This window comes from Hippopotamus amphibius, chromosome 6 (genome assembly GCF_030028045.1).
Source record: "Hippopotamus amphibius kiboko isolate mHipAmp2 chromosome 6, mHipAmp2.hap2, whole genome shotgun sequence".
Classification (NCBI taxonomy): domain Eukaryota; kingdom Metazoa; phylum Chordata; class Mammalia; order Artiodactyla; family Hippopotamidae; genus Hippopotamus; species Hippopotamus amphibius.
The window spans coordinates 39165772-39177282 of NC_080191.1; the positions used below are offsets into that span (position 1 = coordinate 39165772).

The 11511-nt window shown below is 36.2% G+C and overlaps 1 protein-coding gene across 1 annotated transcript; it reads left to right on the top strand.

Annotated features, from left to right (window-relative positions):
• The first annotated feature begins 1226 nt into the window (after positions 1 to 1226).
• TAAR8 (trace amine associated receptor 8) lies at positions 1227 to 2252 on the top strand. The gene has a single exon (XM_057739809.1). The coding sequence runs from the start codon at positions 1227 to 1229 to the stop codon at positions 2250 to 2252; it is 1026 nt and encodes a 341-aa protein (XP_057595792.1).
• The last annotated feature ends 9259 nt before the right edge of the window (positions 2253 to 11511 follow it).

Sequence of the window (11511 nt, forward strand, 5' to 3'; positions counted from 1 at the left end):
AGTGAGACATTCCATAGCAGAAATCAAACATCATGGCAGGCCAAGAGAAAGTGCAGAGAAAGGAAAAAGCATGATACTTGAGGGCACTATTTTTCATATTTTTGAATAAAAACTTCCACATTTTTATTTTGCCCCGGACCCTGCAAACCAGTCTTGTAAATAGGGAATAGGAAATATTGCTGTCAAATACTGCATGAGGCTGTTTCAGGACAGTTGAATTTAAAGAAATCTCTTGGTGGGACTTCCCTGGTGGCGAGGTGGTTACAAATCTACCCACCAGGGCAGGAGACATGGGTTCAAGCCCTGGTGCAGAAAGATCCCACATGCCACGGAGAAACTAAGGCTGTGGGCCACAATTACTAAGCCTGTGCTCTACAGGCCACAATCCACAACTACTGAGCCCATGTGCCACAACTACTGAAGCCCACGGGCCTGGAACCCATGCTCCTCAACAAGAGAAGCCACTGCAATGAGATGCCAGTGTACTGCAATGAAGAGTAGCCCCTGCTCGCTGCAACTAGAGAAAGCCCACGTGTGCAGCAACGAAGACCCAATGCAACCAAAACTACATAAATAAATAAATTAATTAATTAAAAAAAAGAAATTTCTTGGTTGTGAAAATCATGTTTCTATAAAGTAATAGAGCACAGAGAAATATGTTTTGTAAAACTTTTTAATTATAATTATCAAAAGTAAGTTTCTTCTCATAAGTCACACCTTACACCATAGGGATTGCTTGTGAGGAATTTATAATGGGCAAAGTTTATTGGCTGACTTCCAAAAACATCCTAGGTGTTAACTTCTCAGACACCGTGAAGGTGGAAATCTATCAAGAGGTGACTTCTTAAATATGCAATTATTACATGTGATTATCCTTTGCAAGGAAGAAATTCACAGGTGTAAATGACCTGTTATTAAATTTCTTCAATTATTCAGATAATATGATTTCTGGACTGATGAAAAATCACAGATTTTCTTAGAGTTAACTATCTATGAGATTTAGACATAATTACAGAAATAATTATGTAAACACAGAAAAAATAAATTTCTGAGTTTTAAAAATTCTTTCCATTTCTCTTCATAATGAAATGGGAAATGGATATAATATGAGGCGATTTTTAAAAGTAGTACTCCAATAGGCAGCTTTATTTTATTTTTCTAATTTTCAGAATTGAGATCCATTTTTCTGAAGGGCAGAAGCACAGCAAGCATCAAACTGCAGGACCATGACCAGCAATCTTTCCCAACCTGATGTTGTGCAGCTCTGCTATGAGAATGTTAATAGATCTTGTATTAAAACTTCCTACTCACCCGGATCGCGGGTGATTCTGTACACAGTGTTTGGCTTTGGGTCTTTTTTGGCTGTGTTTGGAAACTTCTTGGTGGTGACTTCAGTTCTTCATTTCAAGCAGCTGCATTCTCCAGCCAATTTCTTGATCACCTCTCTGGCCTGTGCAGACTTTCTGGTGGGTGTGACCGTGATGCCCTTCAGCATGGTCAGGTCCGTGGAGAGCTGCTGGTACTTTGGAGCCAGATTTTGTGCCCTTCACAGTTGCTGTGATGTGGCATTTTGTTACTCTTCCCTCTTCCACTTGTGCTTCATCTCCATCGACAGGTACATTGCTGTTACTGACCCTCTGGCCTATCCCACCAAGTTCACGGTGTCTGTGTCAGGAATGTGCATCAGCATCTCCTGGATCCTGCCCCTTGTGTACAGCGGTGCTGTGTTCTACACAGGTGCCAATGATGATGGGATGGAGAAATTAGTAAGTGCTCTCAACTGTATAGGAGGTTGTCAAATTGTTGTAAATCAAGAATGGGTTTTGATAAGTGTTCTGTTCTTTTTTACACCTACCCTTGTAATGGTAATTCTTTATGGTAAGATTTTTCTTGTAGCTAAACAACAAGCTATAAAAATTGAAAATACTGGTAGCAAAGCAGAATCAGACAGTTACAAAGCCAGAGTGGGCAAGAGAGAGAGAAAAGCAGCTAAAACTCTGGGTATCACAGTCATAGCATTTATGATTTCATGGTTACCATATACAATTGATACATTAATTGATGCTTATATGGGCTTCATAACCCCTGCCTATATTTATGAGATTTGCTGTTGGGGTGCTTATTATAACTCAGCCATGAACCCTTTGATTTATGCTTTATTTTATCCTTGGTTTAGGAAAGCCATCAAAGTTATTTTAAGTGGGGGACTTTTTAAGGATAATTCATCAACCATTAGTTTATTTTCAGAATAAATGAAAGCACTAAGTTGAGAAATTTAAGGATATTTTTAAAATTATGAATTTATGATGAAATTAGATGTAAGAAATGAATAAAACCTTTCAAAATTGGGGAAATACGTGTGTGTGTGTGTATATATATATATATATATATATATTTCAAATTAGCCAGGAACAAAATCATAGGCAGGTGTTTTCATCATAAGATATAGTAAAGAAAAAATAATCTATGGAAAGATATTGTAAAGATATTTACATTGTAAAGATATTTATTGTGCTAAGTAATAAACGAAAAAGTGGTTTACCTATGTGACCTATCTCAATGCTCTATACCTGTCCTTACCACATGCACTTATTTCTTCTAATTTCATTAAATCCTGAATCTCATTTTTGGTTGCGAAATCTGTAATCATTTTCTCATTTATGCGCAACTCTCATTAGTCTTTAAATGGTCATTCTTTCTCAGGCTTTTACAGCATTATATTATTTTACTAGGGCTGTCATAACAAAGTATCACAGATGGGGTAGCTTAATCGACAGAAATTTTTTTCATGCAATTTTAGAGGTTAGAATTCCAAGACCAATGTGTCAGCAGAATTGGTTTCTTCCGAGGACCCCTCTCCTTGGATTGCAGATGGTCTTCTCTCTGTGTCCTCTCATGGTCCTTGCTACACGTGAGTCTGTGTCCTAATCTCCTCTTCTAAGGATACCAGTCATATTGGATTAGGACTCACCCTTCAAAACTCATTTTAACTTAATTACTCTTTTAAAGATCTTGTCTCCAAATACCGTTATACTGTAAATACTGGGAGTTAGGACTTCAACATGTGAATTCTGGGGGGACCAGATTCAGTCCATAAAAGACACAGTCCAGGCTTGATGACCTTACCTGAGGGTCTGTTGATTTGCTGCTCTCCTGTAACTGTATTTCCTCTGTACCTTCCTGGGGCTTTTGGGGCAGCAGGTAAGCCTCTGCTGCTTAATGGATGGGGAGAATCTGGGAATGTCCGCTTGTAATACTGTGGGACCAGTAATTCTGCCTTGGAACCAGGTATTAGCTACAGACATTAGGCATAAGTAGAAAAATGTGGGAAAATTTTACTGCAGAAAGACGGGCAAAATGGTCATTAGCCAATGTGAAATCGGCATGTGAAAGAAATAGCAGTTTTCACTAGCAGTGGCCGTTTCTGCACCAATTTCTCTCACTTGAAAATAATGTGCAATTCACATCCTTATTTTTTTTACAGTAGTTTTCTCACCTAAATATAGTGTGCATTTACTTCCTCAGAATATTGTAGGGTCGAAAATTCTATGCTTTTATTGCAAAAAACCTTATATTAAAGAGAGTATGAAAATGTATGCTCCAATTTTACATTTTGATCTCTGGACTATTTTACACTACTGGTTCAATAAAAGTTTTTTGGAACGCACTTTTGAAGTATTTTGCATAATGAAACTAAATTGTAGTAAAGTGTGGTATGTGAGCCTTTTTCTTTTTGATTGTTCTGTGGTGTCATTCAGTTAAAATGAAGTTATTTTTTCTCATTGATTTTTGAGTCTTTTCATTGTTTTCAAACAAATACTGAACATTAATTATATGCAAGTACCTGTGTCAAGGACGGCTAACTAAGGTTAAAAACAAAATGCGTTGTATCTAGTATGTTCCTCAAGGAAAATCATTTTGTAGGTAATATGGACAATTCATTTTAAATTATATTTTTGAAGCCCCAAAGAGTATCACAGATGCTAAGTCCTGTGAGCAAAGGACTAGTTGCCATCGCAAGGCTGGTACTGGTATTGGTCCTTCCTATAACATTGTCTTCTCACCCACATATGGTCCCATGCCCTAAAAGCTTAAAAAGTTGTTGAAGAGGCTTTATTTTTGAGTAGAAAGGACTTTGGAGGAGTCTTCAAACATGTCTGGACTTGTGTAGGCAGGTAGGAATGTGGGAGCTATTTTAGACTGCAGGATTAATCTCCATACATGGAAGCTTGGGTTTGGGAATAGAGCAAGACAGCGAGTAGATTAGGAGCATGATGACAATCAAAAAATACATTTTCCTACTCTCACTTACCATCCTCAATACATCAGATTAGTTGCAGCAGATTTAAAAAAGGACATCATGTTCCCTGTTTTTAGAGTACAGTGGACAAACATAGAAAGAATTAAGTGAAAGAATTGGATAATAGTTCCATTCAATAGATGTGCCACAGAATTGCACTGTTACTAAATTAAATTACAGATAATGAGCATGACAAGCCCAAAGGAAAATTAAAGATTTTAAAATTTTATACGATGGATAAGCAAAATATTATATCGTTACGAATGATACCAATATTTCCAATACAATTCTGAATATGAAATTTCTTTTGAACATGTAATGAGTATGTGGAACTCAACAACAGAAAAAGAAAACAAGAGATTAGATACTTTCATACACTTCATGAAAGTCTTTCCTAAATATGACTACCTGGGGATGCTGATTGTGGCTTTCTAATTATAAAAGCATATAATGCCTGATGGTACCACATGATAACCTCCTAGGCCTTAGATGCTGAGTAAGAGTTGGAAACGTGATTTCAAGGAAGTTCATCAGTAGGTAGCGCTGAATCTATCATATTATCACTCAAGAGGAAAAGAACAAAGGTACCAGATCGTGTTAATACTGAGCATCAGAATGAAGTTCCTGGCTCTTGCCTAACCCCTATTCAAAGTTTTGATTGTTCTTTGTTTCCTGCATTAATATGATAAAAATATATCTCTTGCTGAAATTCAGCACACACCCAGAGGTGAAATTTTAGAAGCATTCTTTTTAAGGTCCAGAAAAAGACAAAATGGTCCAATACCATCACATTTTATGAACACTGTTTTATAAGTACTAGTTAATACAATTAGACAAGATATATAAATAGATATAGAAGTTCAAAAATGGAAACTTAGAATACCATTATTTGCAGATGATATGATTAAAAACAAATTTATCTAAGTCTGCCTTGATATCATTGAGAACAAGTCCTGGACACCAAAAATTTTTGCCTGACAGAAATAGAGATTACAGACATATAGTTCCCACAACTGTTTAATGTACTTGACGTTTGAAAGTACTCAGTGACTTTGGGTTATACCATTTATATCACCTAAGAGAACTTTCCTGTTATATTTAGTAAAAATCCTATACCAGGGACCTGGTGGGCTTCCAGTCCACATGGTGGGCTTGGTCAACTACGTTCTGTAGACCAGTCCTCCTGCTGGGGACAACTAGAAAATCTGGAAAAGTTATTTTTAAAATCTTTAAGATATCATAGAGATTTAAATGCAGTCAAGAATTATTTAAGATTCAGAAAAAAAAGACAATTTGGAGAGGTGTAACTAACATGTAGGGCAAGTGTTTTCAACAGACATCAGCCAATTCTAGAAGAAACATCAGAGAAGAAGAAAGCTAAGCAGAGCTCTTGACAACCTCATAGAGTTCACTGGGAACTACTGGGTCTTAGATCCTAACAAGAAAGATGAGCCCAGCTCACACACCCACCACCAATGTTTTTGGTTAAAACCTTGAAAACTATTATTCCTTAAACATTTTGGTAGACCTTTACTTCAAATTTTCTTAATTCTTATAGTGGAGATTAAGAAGATCCAAGATTGCTAGTTCTCCCAGCCAAACACAGAGCAAATGGAAATTTTCTCTGGAGAAAGATTATATCATCTCAGTTGTCAAATTATTTCTACATCAACTTTTCATATAGAATGACTCAAATTAATTAAAGAATTACTAAGAGAAAAAGGAGATAAGACAATATCACGAAAACCAGCAGAAATAATAGTTTTTAAAAAATGAGAAATTTATGTGACACTTTAAAATACCAATGCTGAATATCTTTAACAATTTTTAATCTAATAATGCTGACCGTATTCAAAGAAATAATAATCAAGCCTGGAAACTCAGTGGAGACGTGTAAACCATTTTTAAGATGGGAGTTCTAGATCTGAAAAACACTGGTCTCTGCTTCTCAGGCCACAAAGCACTCAAACATTGGTTACATGGAAGTCTACTCATAAGCTCGCTGCCCCTGGCTACTGTCTCACAAGGTCCAAATTAGTGCCACAGAACGTATATTCTTAAAAACTTCAGATTATCATTATTTGGCCACTTTGAGAGAGTGAATTCTCACCATTCAACTCTGGAAATGGTGGGAGACTCAGTGCCAGAGTCTCTGGGCATTGACTTCAGACAGTGGAACCACAGGGCACTAGTGCATCTGGTGTCTCAGTGGTGACTTAGTCAGAATAAGCAGTCAAGTCTGAGGTTGAGAGAATCTGAGGATGCACAAAAGAGGGTCCAACAAAAAGCCCATGGGGCAGGGAAGAAATTAAAATGAAAAACAGAATATTATTAACTAAAAGATGACAAAAAACAAAATATAACAAATTTAAAAATATTGTGGGATGCAGGGGGGACGTCTTTTGATTTTGGCCATGATGAAATAGCTTGTATCATACCATTTCTTCCACAAGAACAATTATAGAAGCTCAAATGTCAGCATAGGACAACTGTTTGAAGGATTGGAGAACAATCAAGACAGTCTGGAACTGACAGGACAAAATTACAGAGAGAAGAGAGACACATTGAAGTAAGATAGGCCTTCTCCAGAGATTTTTATATTTGCAACATCAGTTCCTGCTGTGACACAAAGAGTCCAGCCTGAAACCATCAAGTCTCAGGCTGATGTTGGGGAAAAAACCCCTGCCATTTAGGCACCAAGAAAGTGAATATGTAAGAAGTCAAGATCCAGGAGAAATGAGAAAAGCAGAAAAGTGGGCCCAGCACACTGTGTTGCCTTTGCACTTGCGGGTTTTTGGTTTGTTTGTTTGTTTGTTTTCCTGAATTCTAACTGCTCTGTGGCTAGAATCTGAGACGCAAAGAAGAAAGCAATTGCTAGGAATCCAAGCAGGGCTTTGACAGTCTCACACAGCTAGAGAGGCAAAAACTGGAGATCAGGGTCTTCCAAAGAGGAAAGATTGAGGTATACACCCCAGGATTCCATTTGAAGCCTCTTAGAGAAAGGAAAAATCAGAACTAGAGCAGCTCTTACAAGTCTGAAATCTAGACTGGACCCATCACATTACGCAATTTGCTTTTATTCTACCTGGCAGAAGAAAACTAAATCCTTTTTGGAAGAAAACAACATTGTCTATAATTTTATGTTCTATGACATAGAACTGAGTACTAATATCCTATAAAAAATAAAAACTTACCAGGCATTTCATGAGACAGAATCAAATAACAATAATCATTTCCTCTCCCAAACTGGGAAGCATTATGCACAAGTAATACAGGTAATGGAACCAATAGATATGAATTTTTAAAAAGTGTTTCTAATATTTTAAACAAAAGACAAATTGAAAAATTTCATCAGAAACTGAAATTATTAAATTAAAATGAAAATTCTACAAGTGAAATAAACATTAAAATGAAGTGCCCAATTTCAGTCTAACAGCATATTAAAAGTTGTTAAAGTCTGTGAAAGAGGATTCTTGAAAAAAAAGTAGGTAAGTAAAAAGTAGGTAAGTAGAACATCCAAAGTAAAGCTCTACGAATAAACAATTTGGAAAATACAGAAACTGTGCAAGTCATATGGGACATAGAGAAAGACCTAAAATAAATACAATGTGAATTCCAAAAGTATAGGGTAGAGTGAATAAATTAGAAACAATATTTAAAGATATTTTGACTGATAATTTTCCAAAATTGATTAAAGATATTGTCAGTTTTAAGAAACCCTAGAACCAAAAAAAAAAAAAAAAAAAAGATGAATTCCTTTTAAGTGTACAAAGAAACCCACACTCAATGTATATGCTGAAAAAAAAGACAAATAAAAAAATTTAAAAGCAGTCATAGAAATAAAACACATGACCTTCAAAGGAGCAAAAATAAGATGTTGATTTGAATTTTCAACAGAAATGATGGGAGCCTGAATACAAGGAATAATATCACTATGGTGTTTGCATGAAATAAGTGACAACTTTGAACTCTGGAGGCAGCAAATATACCTTTTAAAATTGAAGGCAAAAAAAAATAAAAATATTTTTATTTTATTTTATTTTATTTTATTTTTGAGTGTAAATTCAGTTTTAATTTTTTATACATCTTTATTGGAGTATAATTGTTTTACAATGTTGTGTTAGTTTTTGCTGTACCACAAAGTGAATCAGCTATATTTGTACATATACACCCATATCATCTCCCTCTTGAGCCTCCCTCCCACCCTCTCCCACCCCTTTCCCCCAACAAAAAGTGAGTCGTCACTGCCAGCATACCAGCACACACAAAGAAACTAAAGTGAGTTCTCCATAGAGAAGAAAATCAATTTCAGATGAAACACTGAAATGTAGGAAGTAATGAAGAATATCACAAAGTACAAATAGGACAAAAATTAAATAAATTCTAAAGAAAAAGAAATGTATTTCAGGATTTAAATTAAATGCAGGATTAAAATAAATGACAATAGTATCAAAAGAGGTGGGAGAGAGAATGGACTTTAAGTATTTAATTGTGATTCCTGGCAATCGTTTGCACTGCCTGGAATTGGTAGATTATTAATCTGTTGAAGACCCTGATTAACCAGGGATACATATTAAAACTCTTGGTTACCTGCCAACAGAATAATAAAAGTGACCAATTTATAATTTCATAGAAGGGAATGATGGAATAATATTTAGATTAAAATAAGTCAAGAAGACTAAAAAGAACAAAGAAAAAAATGTGATGAGTCGAAAAAACGTAACAGTCAATTTAAACCCAAACATATCAACAATCATATTAAATATATACACACTAATTATTAAAATTTACAACAAACCTGTTGGACTGGATTTAAAAATTTAGCTCTAAGTTCTCTGCTTTAGTTTACCCTTGGTTTGGGAGAGAATTAAAACTTAATATAACTGGTGAAGTTTTAAAGGACAGCTTATCAACATAAATTTGTTTTCAGGACAAGGCCTAAATTAAAATGAGGAAACTGTGCTATATTGGGAATTTTCCATTGTTTATGGCTTGGAATGCAGTGCTGAATATGATGTCAAATTTGGAAAAAGTTGTTCCTCAAATTCAATATAACAAACTTGGTTCAAAGTGAGCTTCTTTAAGCACCTGCTACAAATATATTTCTGAAAGCAATGAAACAGGTCATCTTTCCTTACTGCTTAGATTTTTCAGTTTTCCATTTCCCAGTCTTCTGGTGGGTAAATTTTTTGGTATTTTCACCCTTCTCACTCACCTTCCTGCTGTTTTCAATGTTCATTTTCTTCTTGTTATTATCTGCTAACGTTATGTGCTTTTGGTCTTCCCCTCGACTCTTGTTTTCTTGACTTTTGGTATCTTTGGCTGGGGCTCTGTTTTCTTAAATCTCCTCAGCTTCCTTTGCTTCTTGCTATAGCAAGGAATTTAGTTCCTTTTGTTCACCAATGGTATGACAACAATAAGGGAATCAGATGTCAATTTCAGATCTTGCACGAGCCTAAAATTGCTGTTTAGGGGACATTCTCCTACTGTGGCAACGACTCTGACAAAATGTTACATTTGCCACAATAATTTTCTTTTCAACATGATTACCTTCATGGGGTATGTTGCTTCACTACTTCAACATGATGGGGGAATAATTGCTTAACGGTCATAATATATTACAAATACCCTTGATCACAAGGCCAACTTATGTTGTTACAAAGTTATAGAGGAAGATGATACATCCAAGAAATTGTGTTTGGCCACTTAGCTGTTTACTGGAAAAAGATATTGTTAGATTCTTGCTCCCGCCTCTTTTTTCTCACACACACACACACACACACACACACACACATGCGCACACACGTACACATACATATATTGCTTCAGGGCAGATTGTAAAATACAAAACCATAACAATATAGAAGAAAATACTGGAGAATATTTTCATAGTTTCTCCCGGAGATTAACCATAAATGTAAAATTTAAAATTTCTACATAATAAAAAAATCAACTTGTAAATAAGACAAACTTGAAAAAACTCTTTAGAACATCTATTTTATTCTAATTGCTTTAGTTGAAATTGGGAAGAGTTAGGATCATTCTCCTAACCCTTGAGACTCAAAAGGCCAGGCCCTGTTGGCACAGGAAGAGCTGATGTTCTATAAATTTGGATAAGTTCTGGACGATAGCAAAACTTCCTTGCATCCCAGAATAAGAGTAGGAGAGATAATTGGAGAACAAAATAAGTGAGAAAATAGTGAAGGTCTCTTAGGAAGAGCAGCCCATCTCTCCACACATATGGTGTGGGTTGAGAGAGTGGTAAAAAATGAAATCCCTGTATGTTTGATTGGGTAGTAGCCCTATAAAGATATCCACATCCTAAACCCTAGAAACAATAAAGGCTAATCTTATTTGAAATAAGAAAGTTTTTGCAGATGTGCTTAAGAATCTTAAAATGGAAAAGTTATCCTGGATTATTTGGGTGGGTATTAAGTGCATCCCCATGCATGTCCTTATAAGAAAGAGGCACAGGGAGATTACACACACAGAGAAAAAGGTGGTGTGATCACAGGAGTAGAGATTGGAGTGATGATGCCAGAAGCCAATGAATGTTGTCAGCCAGCAGAAGCTAAAAGAACCTGCTATGGATTCTTCCCTAGATGCTCCAGAAGGACTGTGGCCCTGCTAACACCTTGATTTTGGATTTCATAATTCTGGCCTCCAGAAATGTAAGGGAATACCTTTCTGTTGTTTCAAGCCACCAAGCTTGTGGTGATTTGTTGTAGCAGTGACAGGAAACTAATATAGTCAAGTATATTTGAAGAGAGGAGATCCAGGTGTAGGCGGAGCTCATTCTCCATTTTTGGGACAGAACTCACTGAGTAGGAAGACCACAGGGCAGAAATGGTCCCCTAAGTTGTCTAAGGATGTAGTCTGAGACAGCCTCACAAAGCATCTCACTGCTCTACCACAGCACAGGGACAGTAAAAGATTCCTGAGCTCCGGAGGGTAATAGAGAGTCATGACCGGTCCTAGAAATTGCCACCAAGTGTCCCATGGCTCTGTGTGGCACAAGCATAGCTGAAGGATCACTTCCTTTGAGAAGAAGTTTTGCCATCACCACTTATTGTAGAGACTGTCCTTTCCCCACTTGTGTCATAGATTTCTTCTTTCGTCATAGATTATTGACCATAAGCGTGTAGGTTTATTTCTGGGCTCTCTATTTTGTGCCATTGATCTGTGTGTCTGGTTTGGTGTCAGTACCATAG